At 44.6% G+C, this 22,521-nt stretch overlaps 1 protein-coding gene across 2 annotated transcripts in view; it reads right to left on the bottom strand.

Annotated features, from left to right (window-relative positions):
• unc93a (unc-93 homolog A) overlaps positions 1-20,449 on the bottom strand; it is a 119,971-nt gene extending 99,522 nt beyond the window's left edge. For both annotated transcript variants that reach the window (XM_078556754.1, XM_078556755.1), the window contains exon 1: positions 20,232-20,449. In XM_078556754.1, coding sequence (XP_078412880.1) covers positions 20,232-20,327 — 96 coding nt within the window. In that variant the 5' untranslated portion in view covers positions 20,328-20,449. The remainder of the gene's footprint in view (positions 1-20,231) is intronic.
• Positions 20,450-22,521: the final 2,072 nt, after the last annotated feature.

Raw genomic sequence — 22,521 nt, 5'->3', positions numbered from 1 at the left:
GCTTGCAATTTCACTTGCTTTCTGTTGACATAAACTGTTAACATAAACTAGGATTAGTGCTGCGTGACTGATTCCACAACCTATCATTATCAAAGTGGGGAGGGGGGAGCTGCAAGTTCACAGTTTGATTGACAGTTCCAAGTGGTTATAAAGTCTTCGATGTGGGGCTATGAATACAAATATTTGTTTTAATAGGGGATTAAGTATTTGAGATGTTTGTTTTTTTAATTAAGGATTAAGTACTGGATTTCATTATGAATGACTTTTTTTATTAAAAAGTGATCATCAGTAGACACTTACAACTTAATACAATTTCATCTCACAAAGGGTGGGGGGCTGGGTTGGCATGAGTTGACACTAAGTTAGTACCAGGCTATAAATGGTCATGGGGGGTGTGGGGGTGGGGAGGGCTAGAGAGTTGTGGATTGACATGGAGGATATGATGGGTCATGAGGGTGGCTGGAGGGGCATAGGTTTGCATGCAGGATATGAGGGACCACAGGAAGCATGAGGCGGCATGGATGGAGCATTGAGTGTGTGTGGAGGGGTGAGGGGTTTTGATGAGTGAGAGTTGATGGATAGATGGCTGATTTTTGGTATTATTGCTTTTAGACAGCTGGAACAAAGTCCCAAATTACCAGGGCAGGCCTTTTTAAACAGCCCACCTCCACACATGGCTGCCTCCAAACTCTTTCCAGGGGTATCGGGCCCAATTCCCTTTAGTATCCATTCCTCTGCAATGAAAATCAGATCATTCAGGGCTGATTTGGGTCAGCGGGAATTGTCCCGACTCTGTGCCCCCAACTCGGGAGTGAAAATTCAACCCAATATGTCCAGTGAATGTTGTGTAGATAATCGTTCATTGTGAAATAATATACACTCTACAAAAAGTAGAGAATGTTATGAATTGACCTTGCTGGTTTGAAACAAATGCAGAAGAGAAAAGAAATATTTAAAATTAAATGGGTACATGTGAGTGGTCAATTGTTGAATTGTTTGACAAAAAGAAATGCATGTACGAAGAAATTGGTAGGGGTCCTAGAGAAGGGGTGTCTTGCAATGTAATGCTTTATAAGAAACATGGAAATTTTGGATTTGTTTAGGACTTTAGGCTGTACATATAAATTTATATAAAAAGGAACAAGGGAATTGTTAATTGTGTTTAATTGTAGGCAGTTAATGGACATTTACTGAGGATATACTTGTGCCCTTATAAATTGACATTGCCTTAAACTATGACTGGGTTAGGAGTTGTTTTCTTGTAATCTGTAACTGTAAATAAATGTTTATAAAATTGTGTAAGGGTTGTAAAGATTCTATCCTTCACTAACTGGCTTTCTGGAGCACAAAACTCTTCCCGTAATTGTATCTCTCTACTTGGTGTTACTGTTCGAGAGCAATGTATCCAGATATTCATCCTTCCAAGATGTCAGTCTTGGCTCAGTAGTAGCACTGTCACATCTGTCAGAAGTCATGGGGCAGAATTTTGCCCTCACCAGGTGGGCTCGGCGGGGGAAGGCTGGAGAAATCGGGGCTGGACCAGGATTTCACACTGGCGGTCCAATTAAGGCCCGCCCAGCATGAGACCCGTGCTGCAGCGCCCAGCATGAGATCCGTGCTGCAGCGCCCAGCATGAGACCCGTGCTGCAGCGCCCAGCATGAGACCCGTGATGCAGTGCTCAGCATGAGACCCGTGCTTCAGCGCCCAGCATGAGACTCGTGATGCAGCGCTCAGTATGAGACCCGTGCTGCAGCGCCCAGCATGAGACCCGTGCTGCAGCGCCCAGCATGAGACCCGTGCTGCAGCGCCCAGCATGAGACCCGTGCTGCAACGCCCAGCATGAGACCCGTGCTGCCGTGCCCAGCATGAGATCAGTGCTGCAGCGCCCAGCATGAGACCCGTGCTGCAGCGCCCAACATGAGACCCATGATGCAGCGCCCAGCATGAGACCCGTGCTGCAGCGCCCAGCATGAGACCCGTGCTGCAGCGCCCAGCATGAGACCCGTGCTGCAGCGCCCAGCATGAGACCCGTGCTGCAGCGCCCAGCATGAGACCCGTGCTGCAGCGCCCAGCATGAGACCCGTGCTGCAGCGCCCAGCATGAGACCCGTGCTGCAACGCCCAGCATGAGACCCGTGCTGCAGCGCCCAGCATGAGACCCGTGCTGCAGCGCCCAGCATGAGACCCGTGCTGCAGCGCCCAGCATGAGATCCGTGCTGCAGCGCCCAGCATGAGATCCGTGCTGCAGCGCCCAGCATGAGACCCATGCTGCAGTGCTCAGCATGAGACCCGTGCTGCAGCGCCCAGCATGAGATCCGTGCTGCAGCGCCCAGCATGAGATCCGTGCTGCAGCGCCCAGCATGAGACCCGTGCTGCAGCGCCCAGCATGAGATCCGTGCTGCAGCGCCCAGCATGAGATCCGTGCTGCAGCGCCCAGCATGAGACCCGTGCTGCAGCGCCCAGCATGAGATCCGTGCTGCAGCGCCCAGCATGAGACCCATGCTGCAGTGCTCAGCATGAGACCCGTGCTGCAGCGCCCAGCATGAGACCCATGCTGCAGTGCTCAGCATGAGACCCGTGCTTCAGCGCCCAGCATGAGATCCGTGCTGCAGCGCCCAGCATGAGACCCGTGCTGCAGTGCTCAGCACTGCCTGTGTGTGTGGGGGGGGGGGGGGGCGCGTGGGGCCCGGGGGCGGGGGGGTGAAGAGGAAGGTAAGAGTGCAAGTTCATGCATGTACATGGGTACATGCTGGAAAAGCTCTGAGGCACAGAGCTGCCTTAGGGAGAAGAAGATATGAAAAATGAAAAATGAAAATTTATAAAATGTTTTAAAACATGTCCCCTCATGTGATTCTGTCACATGAGCAGGGGCATGTTTTTAATGAAATGTTAACATTTTTATTTTATTTTTAGTTGGTGTTGGAAACCTCATCCCGCTCGTGAATGAGGTTTCCGAAAAAATACAAAGGCTGCCTGGCCTTTTCACCTGCCCTTCAACCGTAAGGTTGGATGGGCAGCGAAAAATTGAATTCAGCTATAACTTTAATGGCCTTAATGAGCCTTTCAATTGTTGGCAGGCACACTGCTGACTCGCGTTGACCGAAATATCACACGTCATTTTACACTTGTTCGGGTCGGGCATGCACCTGCCCGATGAGGTAAAAATTCTGGCCATGGTTTCAAGTCTTACATCAGAAACTTGAGTGTATTTTCCAGGTTGACACTTCACTGCAGAACTAACGGAGTGCTGCATAGTCAAAGGTGCTTGCAGATGAGATATTAAAACAAGACCTTGCCTGCCTTCTCAGGTGGACTTAAAGCAGCCCATGGTACTATTTCAAGAAGAGCAAAGTAGTGCTTCCCAGTGTCATGGCCAATATCCTTCTCTCAATCAATGACACTAAAACATTTTGTTCTGGGCATGACCATATTGCCGTTTCTGGGACTTTGCTGAATCTAAATTAGCAGCCTTGTTTGCAACATTCCAAATGGTTAAAAAAACATTTCCTTAATTATAAAGCACTTTGGGGTGTCCTGAGGTCATGGAGCACACAAAATAAATTAAAGTTCTTTCTTTTTTTTAAAGAAAGACATGACTGTACCAAAGCTGCATAAGAAACTTTCTGTAGTGGATCACGATCATAGAAAACAGAGGTAACATCATGCAGGACACACCATTCTACAAACTTTGTTCATTTGAAATTATATACTTTACAAGTAAGGGATTCCATTAGGATGTCCTTCACTGCAGCTCACAGAGCATGACTTTAGAATTGTCTCAAAGGGCAGACCACTGACCACAAAGTTATAAAAAATGTGATCCTATAATTGAAAAAGGAGATTTTTTCTTTGAGGTGCTGAGATAGATAGAGCTTTGTCCACAGCAAGAATGTCCAAATCCATGGGGGAGAATTTTCTCCCCGTCATGCGGGCTGGGCGGGAGCAGAAGCGGGAGTGGGCGCGGGCGCAGGTGGGCACTCGGCCAATCACCACTTGCGATTGGCTGCACGCTGCCATTTTACATGGGTGGGCCAATTAAGGCCCACCCAGCGTGACATGCACCCAGAAGTGCTCAGTGCTCCCTGCGTGAGCGGGGGGAGGAGGGAGAGTCGGGGCCTGCGCTCTTTCAAGCATGTGTGCGAAAGAGCGCAGAAATCTCCCTGAGGCACGGAGCTGCCTCAGGGAGATTAATTTCATTTTGAAAACTTGAAGTAAAGAATGAAAAAAATTATTCAGACATGTCCCCTCATGTGATAGTGTAACATGAGCTGGGACATTTCAATGAATTTTAATAAAAATTTTTATTAAACTTATAAACCCTTCATGAAACCTCATCCCGCCCGTGGATGAGGTTCCATGAAAAATGCGAAGGCCGCCTGGGCTCTTCACCTGCCCACCAACCTTAAGGTTGGGCGGGCAGCCCTGTTGATGATTTTAATTGGTATTTAAATGGCCTTTACAAGCCTTTCACAGTTCGGCAGGCACACAGTCGACTCCGGTGCGTGCCCACCAAACTGAAGCTCGGAATGACGAGCGGTGATGTCGGGACGCACGCCCTACGTCACCGCGCACCATTTTACGTGTCGGCGAGTGGGGCCCGCCCCTACACGCTGACCAGAAGATTCAGGCCATGATTTCCAGAACTAATACCGTGTTACCAGGACCAACTTCATGCTCACTGCTCAAATCATCTACAAAATTCATGGTATTATAGAGAATGATGGGTAAGCATGAAGAGATTTGTAAATTCAAGAAAATAATAAACAATTCAAGTTTCCAGGCTGTTCATGGCAATTATAAGAAATGATAATTGTCAGGAGAAGTTATCAAGTTGATTTCTGAATAGTTACATGTGCTGAAAAAGATTTTGAACAAACTTGGAATAGATCTTCCCCTGTTGTGCCTGTATGGAGGGGATCTTGCTTCTTGACATACTAGATCAGTATTGTATTGGCTGTCCAAAGGAGAACTGCTTGTCCTAAAATGTTGCTGCTTTAATTCCAAAACGTGTATGTGCCAATGTTGCTCTAATACTGTCCTTTGGCTCTGAGCCTACTTGTTGATAAGATGAGCACCCCGTCTATTTAAGGATGCATCAATCACTAGCAAAATCTGAGAACTGAATGATTTGAGCTGAAAATCAGGGAGTGTTTCAAACTTTGAGCTTGAGTAATGATGGATGTGACCTATAAAAGTGTCACTGCGGTAAAGATTTAGCTGAGCAATTTCATGAACAATTGTGTATTTGGAAGAAAAAAGGCAGCTTCTCCCATGATCCCAAGAATATAAATATAATAATCTGCAGAGACAAGCTTTTAGATTTTCGACTGGCAAAGCCCCAAGTTTTGTGCCTTCACAGTGCAGAGTGGGGGTTGACATAAGAACATAAAACATAAGAAATAGGAGCTGGAGTAGGCCATTTGGTTCTTCAAACCTGTTCCACCATTCACTAAGGTAATGGCTGATCTCCTACCTCAACTCCACCTTCTTACCCGATTTCCATATCCCTTAATTTCCTCAGTACGAAAAATCTATTGATCACTGCCTTGACTATACTCATCAACTGAGCATCCACAGTTCTTTGGGGTAGAGAATTCCAAAGATTCACAACATTTTGAGTGAAGGAATTGCTCCATATCTCAGTACTAAATGGCCGAACCCTTATTCTGAGACCTTGATCCCAGGTTCTAGATTCCTAGCCTGAATAAATATTTTCTGAATATCTACCCAGTCACCCAGTCAAGTCCCTTAAGAATTGTATGTGTTTCCATTAGATACCTCTCATTCTTCTAAATTCCAGAGCAATAGACCTAGTCTACTCAAATTGTCCTCACACGACAATTTCCTTATCCGAGAAGCAGGTCTAGTGAACCTTTTCTGCACTCCCTCTAAGGCAAGTTTGTCCTTCCTTAGGTAAGAAGGTCATAACTGCACACAGTACTCTAGATGTAGCCTCACCAATAGCCTGCATAATTATTATAGGATTTCTTTACTCTTATACATCTGAGTTCATCAAATTTGTTGTTTAGAAATCATATGCTTCCCATGTAGGTTTTTGGAAGGTCAATTTTTTACTTCTTTTCTAATCTGAGGTTCATTATATTTTTTTTATTTGCTCATTCACGAGATGTGAGTGTCACTGGCAAAGCCATCATTTATTGTCCAGCCTTAATTGCCCTTGAGAAAGTGATGGTGAGCCATCTCCTTGAACCGCTACAGTCCATGTGGTGTAGGTCCACCTACAATGCTGTTAGGGAGTTCCAGGATTTTGACCCAGTGACAGTGAAAGAACAGCAATATAGTTCCAAGTCAGGATGATCTGTGACTTGGAGGGGAACTTGCAGGTGGTCCTGTTCCCATGCATCTGTTTCCCTTGTTCTTCTAGGTAGTAAAGATCACAGGTTTAGAAGGGACTGTTGAAGGAACCTGGATGAGTTCTTGCAGTGCACCTTGCAGATGGTACACACTGTTGCCACTCTGCGCCGTGGTGGGGAGGGGGGCATATTTTAGTGTCCTCCTGGGGTCGGGAATCACCAACATTTTTTTCCACACAAATATAAAATTCCCCTATAAAAATGGGCCATGCAATCTTCCCATAGGCAGGAAGGGTTAAGGTCAGGTTGCAACCAGTATGAGCAACTTCTGATGTCAGGGTTGTCATTGACAGCCTATGGGGAAATTTGCATTTCCTGTCCCCCAGTGTTTCCATCGGGTTGGTTGGATTTTGGAAGGCTTCTGAAAATCTGCCTTGTTTGAGAGTTCAAGACTCTTGGAGCCTGCTGTGGAGTCGGAAACATTCTGACAGGCAACACTTACCTGTATTGACATCTTCAAATGTCATTATGAGATGCTATGTTTTAAGTTAGAAATGTTTTTACTGCAGTGATTGATCATGGGGCTCTGTCCTGTAATGGTAAGTTGACCATTACATTGATCAGCATTGTGCAAGTGTTGAGATGCATCAGAGTACTTTCCCATATGGAAAGTGCTATTATGCATTCAACACTGAAGAAAACAGAGCTTGGGAACTCTAATATCATGATCCGAAGCAATTTAAATGTCCAAAGTGCTTTAAATTTGAATAGAATTGGCCTGCAGCTTTCACTTAGAAATAAAATCAGCCACCTACTCCTGGAACTTTTTGACAGAACATCTGGTGTAGTTTAGAAAAAAAAATTAGCCACCTGTTTTTCCAATTCAATGGACTCCATTGTTTGGCTGTTGACAGCTGAGTCTATTATGAATGCTTGTCTGAGTTTCTAATGCTGTGAACCACTTATCTCAGCAGAGAGTTGTGTACGCAGTTTGATTGACATTTTAAGAGACTATTAGAGGATTATCTGTCTTTGGTGTGGTAATTGAGTAGATGTTTGTTTTTAACAACTGAATGACCACTTGAGGGGATTTAAGTTTTTCTTTCATTGGGTCTGAAGTTTTTTTCAGAATGAATGGTTGTTTGAATGACAGCTCCATTCAGATTGTTAGAGGTTTGCTTTTTCTAAATTTCCATTTCAAAGATTTCCCATTGGTATTACAGCAAGTCTCCACTTAATGTTAACTTAATCAACATTGTTTCGCTATAACATTGGTCTTTAAACGGTTACATAGTTCCTATTTTATATTGTGAAGCTCACTATAATGTAATTTGCCACAGACTTACTGTTCTGTGGTCTGCACATCCCACATGCGCACATGCCACTTTCTGCCATTTCCCCCTGCACCGTGAGGTCATTGCCTCTTCTGTTGCTCCTCTTCCTTCTGCTCTTGGAGTCCAGGTCTAGTTATGCACTGTCACTGCTAGGGACTTCTTCATCTGCTCCTCTCCCTTCCACTCCTACCCTCAGTGCTGAAGCCAGTCTTTTTCATCCCCCCCACCCCCATTCCCATGCTTCTCTTACCTTTGAAGTGTGCGGTGCCAACACCTGGTACTTCTTCAACTGCTTTTCTCCCTTCTCCCACTCTCAGTACTGAAGTCCCTTTTTCCTCTGCTCCTGTTCCCACCCTCCATTCTTATCTTTAAAGACGCTAGTTTACCTACCATCCCCAGGGGCTGCTTCATCTGCTCCTCTATCCCTCGCTCATGTTCCCACCCTCAGCAAGCACTGAAGTCCCAGGACTTCTTCAACTGCTCCCTGCACTGACAAACCTTAGCCACTAGATGGAGCCAGTCACTTCAAAACCAGGTAGCTGGTGAGTGCAATTTTTTTTACATATTTACATTTATACTCTACTTCTTTATATTTTTATATTTACTTTATTTCAAAGTTATTTCATTTATGAATATAGGAATTTAGAAATGTACAGTACCTGTATTTCAACTTACACAATAATGTTATAATTTTTTTCTGATGAAAAAGATCCCAAAGAACCTAATTACAACTTTAACATTTGTTGTATTGGGAAAATTTGATTCACCTAACATCGTTTCACTTAAAGTTGCACTTTTCAGGAACACAACTACCACATTAAGCGAGAAATTACTATACATGGCTCTTGAGGACAGTACTTAATGGACAGTGGGTGAATGGCTGTGAAGTATACTTAGAAAGGTATGGGGGTGGGTGGCGTGAGGGTTGATTGTTAGGAGCATAAGAATGATGTGAAGAGCTGGGCCAATATGTGAACCCAGGCAGGCCTTCTAACCAGCCCATTTCTGCATCCACATTCCTCTGACACTGCCTCGGGAGTCAGGAAACTCAAACCTGTCCACTCACATCTCCAGGGGATGAAAATATGGGGGTATGGGCAGAGGTGACATGAGTTCGAGTTTCCAAAGTCGGCAAATGGCCCAATTCACACTTTCGGAGGCCAACACGAAAATCCATCCCAATGTTTAATGTGCCAATCAACTGGTCTGCTTTGTCCTGGATGGTGTCAAGATTCTTGATTGTTTTTGTAGCTACTCTCATCCAGGAAAGTGGACAGTATTGAATCACACTCCTGACTTATGTCTTGCAAATGCTTCAGCCTTGTCTTTTGCACTGATGTGCTGGGCTTCACCATCATTAGCGTTGTTTGTGGAGCCTCCTCCTTCAGCTAGTTGTTAATTTCCCACCACTATACATGACTGGATGTGACAGAACTGCAGAGCTTTGATCTGATCCATTGGTTGTAGGATCACTTGGCTCTGCCTATAGCATGCTGCTTCTGCTGTTTAGCATGCTCATAATTCTGCTTTGTAGTTTCACCAGGTTAACACCTCATTTTCAAATAAATATGTGTGGTGCAGTTCCTGGCCTGCTCCCCTAAACTCCTCACTGAATCAGGGTTGGTCTCTTTGCTTGATGGTGATGTAGAGTAAGGAACATGCTGGATCATGATGTTATAGATTGTGCTCGAGTACAATTCTGCTGCTGCCGATGGTCAGTGCCTCATGAATGCCCAGTTTTGAGGTGTTAAATCTGTTCTGAATATATCCCATTTAGCACAGTGGTAGTGCCACACAACACAAAGGGAGGATATCCTCAGTGTGAAGAAGCAACTTCATCTCACAAGAACCATGCAGTGATCAGTCCTATCATGGGCAGATGCATCTGTAACAGGTAGAATGTTTGTTGGTTCTCTCGCCACCTACTATAGCCACGGACTGGCAGGTTTGTCCTTCCGGGCTCAGTCAGGTAGGTGCCAGCGAGCCAATCTTGATAATTGGGAATTGAAGTCCCCTTGCAACCTTCAGTGCATCTTCCAATTGGCTTTCAACATGGAGAAGCACTAATTCATCATCTGAAAGAGGAAGATTTCATTGTCCATGTCTGATCTGATGCTAAGAGACTTCAAGGAGTCTGACCACTCCGTCCTGCCAGTATACCACTGTGGACACATGGAACAGCCTGCCCGCTTGTATGGAGAATGCTAATTCACTGAATTCCTTCAAGCAATAGCTGAACTGGTTTCTGTCTGGGTAAAGAATGTCCCATACAATATGTAGCTACCGCATAACATTAGTCAGGATCTGGGAGGTCTCCTGGACTGGTTTTGATCACATATGGGGGTCAGAGAAGGATTATCCATTTTTTTTTCTGAATCGGCCTTGGTTTTTAATCTAGTTTTTTTGCCTCTTCTTGGGAGACTACATGGCTTCGTTGCATAAGGTATAGACAAGTAAGATTTTTCCTGTCCATCATTTTCTTTATATTCATATATTTGGCTGACCCCAGAAATGCCAGCTTGGCCAAGGGAGGAGTCCACCATACTTAAAAAGGAGAAGCTGTGACAGAAAATCACCAGTCAACACAGAGCACTGAGGGAGGAACAAACACTAGGGGCAGAATTTTCGGGTCAGCGAGCGGGGGCGGGCCCGCATAAAATTCCGATCTTCAGTTTGGCAGGCACGCACCGGAGTCGGCTGCATGCCCACCAAACTGTCAAAGGCCTATTAAGGCCATTTAAATTCCTGGGCAGGATGAGGTCTCATGAAAGTTTTAAAACATTAATAAAAATTTTTAATACAATTCATAGACATGTCCCAGCTCATGTGACACTGTCACATGGGGGGACATGTCTTTAATTTTTTTTCCCTTTATTAAAACTTTTGATAATCAAAGTAATCTCCATGAGGCAACTCTGTGCCTCAGGGAGATTTCTGTGCTCTTTCGCGCACATGCGCAAAAGAGAGCAGGCCCCGACTCAGCCTACTCCCCCCGCCCGCACAGAGAGCGCTCAGCGCTTCCGGGTTGACGTCACGCTAGGCGGGCCTTAATTGGCCCGCCCACATAGCGATCGGCTGCGCGCCCGCCCGCACCCACTCCCATCCAACCCTCCTGATGGGGAGAAAATTCTCCCCCAGAGGTTTTTTAGAATTGTGATAAAGTAACGTCAACATTGGCATCACAGCAATTAAGCAGAAGGAACTCTGAGTAAATTAGAGAGGGACCTGAAAGCCAGAACACAGAATGAAAAGAGCAGGAGCTGGAAGCTAATTTCACAAGTGACAAATGGTTTCAAATAGAGTTCAATGTTTCTGGATAAAATGTACCTCTGTACTGCTTACATAATCATGTGGTTATCATAATTCTCCTATAAAGTTCACTTCTGATTTATTTTACTACAGTACCTTATCCATTTATTAATTTATTACAGTTATTTGGGTTTGATTGGTTGCTTTTTATGCAAATATTAAAAGGAATGATGAGCTTTGTTAAATGGTAATCAACTCCCGTAATAAACTCTTAAATTCTCTTGACTTCCTCTGAATTACAAAGTGCTTACATGATGGGATTTTTTTATGGAAAATATTATTGTGAATGGTACATTATTTAAACAATGCTGACAATATTACATTTAACAATAGGAAACTGGTATGCTTGGAAGAACCAAATGATTTTTCAAATGTATGCAGTTTTTGTGGACTTCAGCATGACAAATGGCTACTTAGTTTTTTTATTCTTTCATGGGATGTGTCACTGACAAAGCCACCATTTGGTGCTTATCCCTAATTGCCCTTGAGAATTGGATGGTGAGCTGCCTTCTTGAACTGCTGCAGCCCATCTGGTATAGGTACAGCTACAATGCTGTTCGGGAGTTCCAGGATTTTGACCCAGTGACAGTGAAGGAGCAGTGAAGTAGTTTTAAGTCAGGATGGTGTGTGGATTGGAGGGGAACATGCAGATGGTGGTGTTCCCATGTGTTTGCTGCCCTAACCCTTGACTTCTAAGTGGTAATGGTTGTAGATTTGGAATGAAGTGCAATATTTCAAGTTCTAAAATCATTAATTGATAGTTAGGAACAGAACATTGATATCAAATCCTTTTAATAGTAAATCTGTTTACCAAAAGATTATATGGATTTATCAGTCACTGTACTCTGCTACTCTGTAGCAAAGTACATTAGCCATTGGCCACATTTAGCGAATTGGGAATCCAGATGTAGCTAATTGCATTTCTGATTAATAAAAATGAATAATAGAAACCATCATTGCATGCACTGCCAGGACAGAGGTGGGATCGCGCAGTCTGTAAAATTTCTTGACTCCTACCTCAAAGATGAAAATCCAGACCAGTGTGTGTGACTGTTTTACTTCCTTGGCTACAGAATAATGGTGGATGTTTAAGTAAGTATACACATGAATTACAGTTACCGGCAATAAGAGGGTGGTTAAGATGTTTTCTCGTAAATTTATTGCATTGGACTAAAACAGCCACCTAAGCCACATTGTGGCTAGTCAGTGATTTTCTATTGAACAACACTGCTCTATAGTATGAAAGGCCAAAGAGTCAACACAATTCTATCCAGCTTCAATGTGTCTTGTTCAGAAACCAAACATTAAAGAATTATGAGGATCAAATTCTTCCTGGCACACTTTTTGTGCATTAAATCACAGCCCTTCTTGCATGTTTACACACCACACTTTCTTGGGGGCAAATGAATTCCAACAATAGCAGGCAATCAGAATATATGCAATAATGCTATGTCATGTAATACCATCATAATAGCATGTTATTGTTATATCATATACATTGTTACAAGATAGTTTGCAACACAAGAAGCACTTCACATTCTTGTGAACAGCATGAGGGATTGGAAGAGTGCACTGTAAATGTCAAAATGTAGCCAACCTATAAACAGAGTTCAGCAGTATGGGATGCATGTGGTGTACATGTTGTCTACAACCAGCTGCGCTTGGAAGAAGATTCAAAGAAAAATGCAAAGATAAGTCATAACAGTAACTGTCATCTTCTCCTCCTACCTCCTTTAACCAAGATTTTTGTTATATGTCCTAACATTTCTTCATGTAGTTCTGTGTCAAATTTTGTTTGGTAATGCATCTGTGATACACCTTGGGACACTTGACCATATCAAAGGCACTACATAAATACATATGAACAATTATCTAATGTTATGCAATTATTGTACATTTCTGCAAATGTCTAACCAAGGAGGTTGCAAGTGTCAGATGTATTGGCTTGAATAGTTTTTTTTTGAAAGGTTCATTGTTGATCTGAATTTATATGGTGTGCTGAAAGTGTATCAAACAAAAGGCAATTTGAGAATACGATTATTGGCTTGAAAACATTGTATTTGTAGATTTCACAGCAATAGTAGAGAAGGAAGCCATTTGGTCCATTGTGCCTTGCCAGCTCTTTGGAAAGCTTTTTCAATTAGTGCCTCTCCCTGTTTTTTGCCCAGACCCTTGTAGTTTTTTCCCATTCAATTATGTATACAACTCCCTTTTGAAAATTACTCTTGAACCTGCATACAAAATCTTTTCTGGCAGAGCATTCCAGATCATCATAAGTCATTGCATGAAAAATCAACTCACCTTTGGCTTTTTGGCCACGTACCTTAAATCATGTTCCTCTGGTTACAGACCTTTTTTTTGCCAGTGGGAATAGACTACTACTAAATACACTACTACTAAATTTCTGTCCATCAGTTCAGCAGTGACCAAGTGGTTAAACAAATTCACTCCATTGTTGCTTCTGAACTTGACTGGCTGGTTCAATTGTCTGTATTCCTTTCCCCAATCTTCAGATACTTGTTTTTTTTCACAAATTTTGTCCAACTGCCTTTGCATCACTCTTTCACAATATGAGCCTTGGCTATGTTATTGATATCAGAAGCCCTGTTATTTTTCAAACTATCATTAGAAACTTTTACTTCATCTTTCAGAAATTCAGTATCAACTCCTTACACTTTGGACAGGATGGTTTCTCCAGAATTGATTAATCCACCATGCTCAGAACATTTTATGGGTGTTCAAAATATTCTTTCCACCATTTGCAACTTGTCTATTCTTCCTCAATTATCTGACCATTTTGGTCTTTCAGAGTGATGTGCATGACAAGATGAGAGCACAAAGGCATGATGGGAGCTTGGGCTGGGTCAGAGACCTTGGTCTGGATTTTAATGGGGGCTCATGAAAAGCTGATCTGCGCATGTTTGCACCTTCTGAAATGTACATCCAACTCATGAGTGACTTTCCCTGGGATTTTTGTCTTTTCACAAGTTCACAGTACATTTTGTGAGGGGCAATGGAGGTGGGGCAGTTAGAAGGCACAACTCAGTTCTCCAACATAGCAGTCCAGCTCCCAACATAAGTTAAAGGTCCATAAAACCTCAACCTCCACCCACCCACTCCAATGCCTCCTCAGATCACCAATGCCATTTCCATGCAACCCACGCCCCCTCCCCCCCGCTCCCCCCCTCCCCACCCCCACCGCCACAATGTCCTCCATAGCAACTCACCCAGTATGCACTATGTACAGTCCTCAGAAGCCATGCAATACCAATGGAAATTAGTTTAAAATCATTGGGGGACAAATTAAACCTCTGGCAACTTAGTCAATCAGTGAGAGAGTGCAAGAGGAGCAACATGGTCATTAACAGTAAGAAAGTGCGAGAAGCAGCAGGGCCATTAACAATGAGAGAGTGAGAGGAGCAGTGTGGCCTCTAACAGTGAGAGAGTGAGAGGAGCAGTGTGGCCTCTAACAGTGAGAGAGTGAGAGGAGCAGTGTGGCCTCTAACAGTGAGAGAGTGAGAGGAGCAGTGTGGCCTCTAACAGTGAGAGAGTGAGAGGAGCAGTGTGGCCTCCAACAATGAGCGAGCGCAAGAGGAGAAGTGTGGCCTCCAACAGTGAGCGAGCGCAAGAGGAGCAGTGTGGCCTCCAACAGTGAGCGAGCGTAAGAAGCGGCAGGGCCATTAACAGCGAGGGAGTGAGAGACCATTAAAGAGTGTGGAGAGCAGCTGTTTGGTGAGTAGGATTGGTGAGTATTTCTAGTCTTTAAAGTAAAAGTAAGGTCTTTAGTTTGTGTTTAGGTCTCTCGTCTTTTTTTCTCTTTTTCTTAAAAATAGCTTGTTAAGTACAAGATTGATACTGGTGTGTAAAAAAAAAAAATTACAATAAAGTAAAGACCTGGGATTCTTCAAGTGTAAAGAGCAGGGATACTAGAGTAATTAATTAAGTAATGAAATAAAATACAATAGCGATGGCAGGATGGCTGATGTGTTGCTGCTGCAGCATGTGGGCACTGCTGGACACCAAGGTGATCCAGAGTGAACACACCTGTACCAAGTGTTTGCAGCTCAAGGAATGTCGGATCTGAGTTAAGGAGCTGGAGTCTGAGCTGCAGACATTGCGCCACATCAGGGAGGGAGAAAGTTACCTGGACACTTCGCTCCAGGAGGCGGTCATGCCCCACAGATTAAGTCATTCAGATTTGGTCTGTGATCAGAGACAGGAGGGCGTGACTGCAGGTGCAGCAGGTATAAGGACCCAGGGGTAGCATTCGAGGAGCCTCGGCCTCTGTAATTATCCAATAGTTATTAGGTTCTTGAAAGTTGTGTGGACGAGAGTGGGGACTGCAGGAAGGATGAGTGAACTGACCACTGCACTGTGGTACAGGGAGCCATTCAAGTGGGGGAAGGAAATAGGAACATAGTAGTGGTAGGGGACAGTATAATTAGGGGGATAAATAGTGTTCTCTGCAGCCGTAAGCGTGAGTTCCAAAGGCAGTGTTGCCTGCCCAGTGCCAAGGTTAAGGATATCTCCTCTTGGCTGGAGAGGAACTTGGCGTGGGAGGGGAAGGGTCCAGTTGTTATCATCCATGTTGGTACCGACATTGATAGGACTAGAAAGGAGGTTCTGCTGAAAGAATTTGAACAGTTAGGAGCTAAATTTAAAAAGCAGAACCTCCAAGATAATAATCTTGGGATTACTACCTGAGCCACGGGCAAACTGGCATAGGGTAAAAAAAATCAAGTTAAATGCGTAGCTCAAAGATTGGTGTGGGAGGAATAAGGTTCAGTTCATGGGGCACTGGCACCTGTACTGCGGTAGAAGGGAGCTGTTCAGGTGGGACGGGCTTCACTTGAACCATGCTGGGACCAGTGCCCTAACGAATCAAATCACTAGGGCTGTAGAGAGGACTTTAAGGGTGGGTGGGGGGGGGAGGGTTCTGGAGAGGGGAATATGTAGGCTAACAAAGCAAAAGGATGGCAGCATTGTAGAGCAGCTATTTAGGTATTGATACCCAGAGTGTGACAGGAAGGGACAGAGTGTACAAACATTAAAAAAACAGCAGCAAATAAAGTCAAAGGGGGGAAAAAATGGTAAAAAGGTAAAATTAATGGCTTTTTACTTAAATGCACATAGTATTTCGAACAAAATAAATGAATTAGCACAAATAGAGGTTAATGGGTATGATCTTATAGCCATTACGGAGACATGGTTACAAGGAGATCAAAGCTGGGAACTAAATATTCAGGGGTATGTGACTTTTTGAAAGGACAGGCAAGAAGGAAAGGGTGGTGGGGTAGCTTTGTTAGTACAAGTTGGAATAAGTATGAATACAAGAAGTGATCTTGGATCGAAAGATGTAGAATCCATATGGGTGCAGATAAGAAATAACAAGGGGAAGAAGACACTGGTGGGAGTAGTCTATAGGCCCCCTGACAATAGCTATACTGTTGGACAGAGGATAAATCAGGAGATAACGAGGGCTTGTAAAAAAGGCAGTACATTAATCATGGGTGACTTTAATCTTCATGTAGATTGGGAAAATCAAATTGGCAGAGGTAGACATGAGCAAGAATTCATAAAGCGTATTCAGGACAGTTTCTTGGAACAATATGTTGTGGATCCAACCAGGGATTAAGATTTGGATCTGGTAATGTGTAATGAGGGAGGTTTAATAAATGATCTCAGAGTAAAAGATCCCATAAGAAACAGTAACCATAGCATGGTAGAGTTTAGTATTCAGTTTGAGAGTGAGAAACTTTGGTCAGAAACAACTGTGCTATACTTAAATAAGGGTAATTACAAAGGAATGAGGGCAAAGTTCACTGGAGTGGACTGGGAAAGGAGTTTAGCAGAAAAGACGGTTGATGAACAATGGCAGATTAAGAAAATAGATTAAGAAAAAAGGTTTAAGAAAATAGTTCATGACTCACAACAAGGATATATCCCAGTGAGGAAGAAGGATTCTAGGAAGGGGACAAACCAACCATGGTTAATCAAGTAAGTTAAGGGTAGTATCAAATTGAAAGAAAAAAATACAATGTGGCAAAGATTAGTGATAAACCAGAGGAAAGTTTTAAAAACCAACAAAAGATGACCAAAAAAAAGTAAAGAGGGAGAAAATTAATTTTGAGGGTAAACTAGCAAGTAGTATAAAAACGGACAATAACAGCTTCTTTAAATATATATAAAGGAAGAGGGGGGCCAAAGTGAACATAGGCCTCTTGGAAAATGAGGCTGGGGAAACAATTAGGGGGAACCAGGAAATGGCAGACGAATTGAATAAATACTTTGCATCAGTCTTCATGGTAGAAGACACTAATAGCATTCCAAAAATACTAAATAATCAAGGGACAAAAGTGGGGGATGAAATAAATACAATAACTATCACTAGAGAAAAAGTACCAGGGAAACTAATGGGGCTAAAGGCCGATAAGTCCCCTGGACCTGATGGGTTGCATCCTAGGAGGGAGACAAAAAAAATCTAACTATAGGCCAGTTGGCATAACATGCGTCATTGGGAAAATGTTAGAGTCTATTATAAAGGATGCAATAGCAGAGCCTTTAGAAATGCATAATATAATCAAGCAGAGTCAGCATGGCTTCATGAAGGGGAAGTTATACCTGACAAATTTATTGGAATTGTTTGAGGAAGTAACAAGCAGGATAGATAAAGGGAACCAGTAGATGTAATATATTTGGATTTCCAAAAGGCGTTCGATAAGGTACCGCACATAAGGCTACTTAATAAGATAAGAGTCCATGATGTTGGGGTAGTATATTAGCATGGATAGAGGATTGGCTAACTAACAGAAGACAGTGAGTTGGGATAAGTGGGGCATTTTCAGGATGGCAACCTGTAACTAGTGGAGTGCCACAGGGATCAGTGCTGGGGCCACAATTATTTACAATATATATTAATGACTTAGATGAGGGAAGTGAATGTACTAGCGCCAAGTTTGCAGATGACACAAAACTAGGTGGGAAGGCAAGTGGTGAGGATGACACAAAGAGTCTACAGGCAGTTATTGACAGGTTAAGTGAATGGGCAAAAACTTGGCAGATGGAATATAATGTGGGAAAATGTGAGGTTATGCACTTTGGCAGGAAGAATAGAAGAGCTGAATATTATTTACATGGAGAAAGACTGCAGAAAGCTGAAGCACAGAGTTCAGCATTTCCCAGCCCAATTTGCGCTTCCATTGGGAGATGAAAATCTGGGCCCTGATTTTCACATTCCTCGAATGGATGGCAACAGGATAACCTACCTTGGAGATGCATTTGGATCAGGGGTATAGGCCTGGAGTCAGTCATGTGGAGAAAATATACTAACCTGTGTCTTAACAAATATGCTTAAAATAGCAACTATATTACCAGAAGTGGCATGCCACTTCTACATGCCATTTCATAATCCTGGCAGAAATAGGCAGCACCATATTTCAAGGACTGGTTTTCCTTGATTCACTGATAACATCTGAGTTTTCAGTCTGCAATGGGTGAAAGTGATCAACAACCAATTTCCTTATCCACACACGCTGGAACCTGCTTGCTGGAAATTTGCCCTATTGAAATTAACACAATTTTCTTGCATACATTTATTGCAAAGAACACTATTTCACCAAAGCGCAGGAAATTTACAAGCACATCCTCTAAATCACTGCCGGCTCAACTGTTTGATAAAAAAACATGAAAGTCAAAAGTAGATGTTTTCCCATTTTGGTATTGTTATGTCACCTTCATGATGTTACCTCCCTGTTTCTCAACCACCTGGACTTCCCAGTCATATTTTGCCCTGTGTTGCCACTCACATTGGATCCTTAATAGCAGTAGTACTGGAACTTGTGGTACCTTTCATGTTAAAATCACTGATAACACTTGATGCAATCTTACCACCCATTTGGACAGTATGAACCCTCACAGCTTCTTGTCCTTTTGTCACAGAATTAGAGAACATTACTCAAGACACAACTATCCTAGCTTACTCTACATTATGAAATGAATCTATGCATTCCCATTTGTGCTTTTGTAAGAATAACTGATTTTAGAATGCAGCTGTTGTTAAGGTATTCCCTTTCCAGCGGCAATACTTGTTACTTTTTCCTCTTTTTTTCAAAGGAGCAAGAGGAGAAAAATTGACAATAGACAGGATGGGAACCCAAGGGCAGTCAGGTGGGAGAGTAGAATGTGAGCAGGCTATTTAATGAAGAAAGTAAAATCGTATTTCCTGTATCAAAGAATTCTCTCAAATCAAGCATATAGTTGTGGCGTCACTCAAAACTTAAACCATCAGAATCAAAACCTGCAGTAGCAGTAAATTTACAGATTAAAACAAAATACTGTGGATGCTGGAAACCTGAAACAAAAACAAAAATAGCTGGAAAACTCAGCAGGTCTGACAGCATCTGCGGAGAGGAACACAGAGATGTGTTCTGATGAAGAGTCACACGGACTCGAAACGTTAACTGTATTCCTCTCCACAGATGCTGTCAGACCTGCTGAGTTTTTCCAGCTATTTTTGTTTTTGTTTCAGTTTACAGATTAAGATGCGTATATTGAATTGATTTCTTTGTTTTGTTTTGGAACGGAATTTTGTTCTCCAAACGTCATTTCCCCTTTTCTTTTGTTGGCATATCATCATCCCCTGGGTACAAACAATCCTCAGTACTTTGCCCAAATGGTATTTTTTCACATGTCAACCTAAACATTGAGTGACATTCATTTGCCCAGACACAGTTGCACAGATAGGCGGTCAGGTTCGGCCACCCTTGCTGCCAACAACCCCCACTCCACAGGACATCGAAAGGGCGGTTGAGGCATTTTTGTCATCTTGGGACCAGCTAAACCCAGGCGGACTAGACATCTCAGCTGGGATATACCTGGTTCCACATTGCAAAGTGCATGGCCACAGTGACCCATCAGGGAGCCCTACAGCGGATTCCTCGCTTATACGATTCTTTGAAAAATAATATTAGGATTAAGAGTTACCATTCGATTGGCACCTGCTCCTGCCGGTATCAATAGCTGAGACTATGCACATCCCAGGATAAATGGGTCAGGTTATTTTGTGGTGGAAAAGTACAACCATGGGGATGTTGAAAATAGTCTGGGCTCTGTAACGGGAACTGAAATTGGGACCTCGATGTAAACTTGACAATACAAATATAGCCCCAGCAGAATTATCATATCAAAATAACAAAATTACAACAATCTAAACACGGAATATGAATCCCTCCTGAAGTTACATTGAAACGTTACGTTTACTATGCTGAAAAGTTACCTGGATACTTTGAAGTCCTCCAAAAGCAGTAAACAGCAACAAAAATCCAAAGCTGACAACTAAAATATTCTTTGTGGTTCTGTCGATTTTTATCATTGTGTTGATTAAAATCACTCAGCAAACTGACGATTAAAGTTAAGGAACAAACTAACGACTTCTAACCGACAAGAGCGGCGAGAAGTTTGGGAGGCTCCTTTTACAATCAACTCTTTTTTTTTCCGACACCGCCTTGTTTTTTTTTGTGTGTATTTATGTGAGTTAAGTGACCAAAGTTCACGGCCCAGGATCGTCCCGAGTGTGGGTCACATTGGCTCGGATTCACCAGGGAAACGCTCGAGCCGGCCGTTGGTGGGATTTGTTTGAAACCAGGGCAGGGTCGCCAGTGACAGTGTCTGCAGGCAGCGGGGGAGGGTGGGGGGGGAGAATGGGGGTGAGGGGGAATGTGGGTGAGGGGGAATAGGGGGGAATGTGGGTGAGGGGGAATGGGGGTAAGGGGGAATAGGGGGGAATGTGGGTGAGGGGGAATGGGGGTAAGGGGGAATAGGGGGGAATGTGGGTGAGGGGGAATGGGGGTAAGGGGGAATAGGGAGGCATGTGGGTGAGGGGGAATGGGGGTAAGGGGGAATAGGGGGGAATGTGGGTGAGGGGGAATGGGGGTGAGGGGGAATAGGGGGGAATGGGGGTGAGGGGGAATAGGGGGAATGGGGGTGAGGGGGAATGGGGGTGAGGGGGAATAGGGGGGAATGGGGGTGAGGGGGAATAGGGGGAATGGGGGTGAGGGGGAATGGGGGTGAGGGGGAATAGGGGGAATGGGGGTGAGGGGAATAGGGGGAATGGGGGTGAGGGGGGATGGGGGTGAGGGGAATAGGGGGAATGGGGGTGAGGGGGAATAGGGGTGAAGGGGAAATAGCGGGTGAAGGGGAATGGGGGGTGAGGGTGGAATGGGGTGAGGGGGAATATGGGGAATGGGGTGAGGGAATAGGGGCAATGGGGGAATAGGGGCAATGGGGGAATGGGGTGAGGGGGAATGGGGGTGAGGGGGAATGGGGGTGGGGGGAATGGGGGGGAATGGGGGTGAGGGGGAATGGGGGTGAGGGGGAATGGGGGTGAGGGGGAATGGGGGTGAGGGGGAATTGGGGGGAATGGGGGTGAGGAGGGAATGGGGGTGAGAGGGGAATGGGGGTTAGAGGGAATGGGGGTGAGGGGGAATAGGGGGGGAAGGGGTGGGGAGGTAGGGAATGAGGGGGAAGGGGTGGGGAGGTAGGGGGTGAGGGGGGGGCAAATGTGAATGGGGGTGAGGGGAATGGGGGTGAGGGGGAGGTCAAATGGGAATAGGGTGAGGGGGAATGGGAGAGCGGGAATGGGGAGGTAAAATGGGGGTGAGGGGAAATGGGGAGAAGGGGAGGGGGAATGGATGGAGAGGGGGAATGGGGAGAATGGGTGGAGAGGGGGAATGGGGGGAAAGGGGGAGGTCAAATGGGAATGGGGTGAGGGGGAAGGGGGAATGGGAAGGCCAAATGGGGGTGGGGGGCAAAGGGGAAGGTCAAATGGGATTTGGGGGGCCATGGAGGTGAGGGAGTGAATGTGGGGGAGGAGGGTAAGGGGGAGGGCAAATGGAAATGGAGTGAGGGGGAATGGGGGAGAGGGAAAGGGGGGAGGGGGAATGGGGAAGCCAAATGGGAGTGGGGAGAGAATGAGGGGGAATGGGGAGGGCAAATGGGAATGGGGTAGGGGAATGGGGCCCTGAGGGGAGAAGGAGAATGGGGGAGGGGAAGGGGAATTTGGAGAGAGGGGAGAATTGGGGGAGAGGTGTGGGTAGGGATTGGTGAGGAGAATTGGGAAGGAAAGGGAATTGACGGGGAGGGGAGGAGATTGAGGTGGGGGAATTGAGGGGGAGGGGAGAGGAGGATATTGGGGAGGGGGAATTTGGGGGGATGCGGGGCAGGGGGATTGGGAGCAGGGGAAATTTGGGGGAGGGAAGTGAGGAGGGGGATTGGTGGAGGGGGGAATTGGGAGAGGAGCGGGAATTGATGGGGAATTTGGTGGAGGGGGAATTTGGGGGTGAGGGGATGGGGATTGAGGGAAGGGGAATTCTGGGGAAGGGGGATTGGGGAGGGGAAAACGAGCACCTGGGGCTCATTTAATAAAATCCCAGCTGGGAGGCACAAGGAAAACAAGACTAGAATATGAAAGGGGTCTGGTGTAAAAGAAAACTCGTTAGGGGGGGGTCTTCTGGTACGCTGTGAAGTTCATGATGTAAGTTTGAACGTGCATTTTGGCTTAATTAAAT

The sequence above is a fragment of the Cetorhinus maximus genome, chromosome 14, assembly GCF_964194155.1.
Source record: "Cetorhinus maximus chromosome 14, sCetMax3.hap1.1, whole genome shotgun sequence".
NCBI classification, from domain to species: Eukaryota; Metazoa; Chordata; class Chondrichthyes; order Lamniformes; family Cetorhinidae; genus Cetorhinus; species Cetorhinus maximus.
The sequence above is the reverse complement of the archived record's forward strand: the minus strand, read 5'-3'. Positions and strand labels throughout refer to the sequence as shown.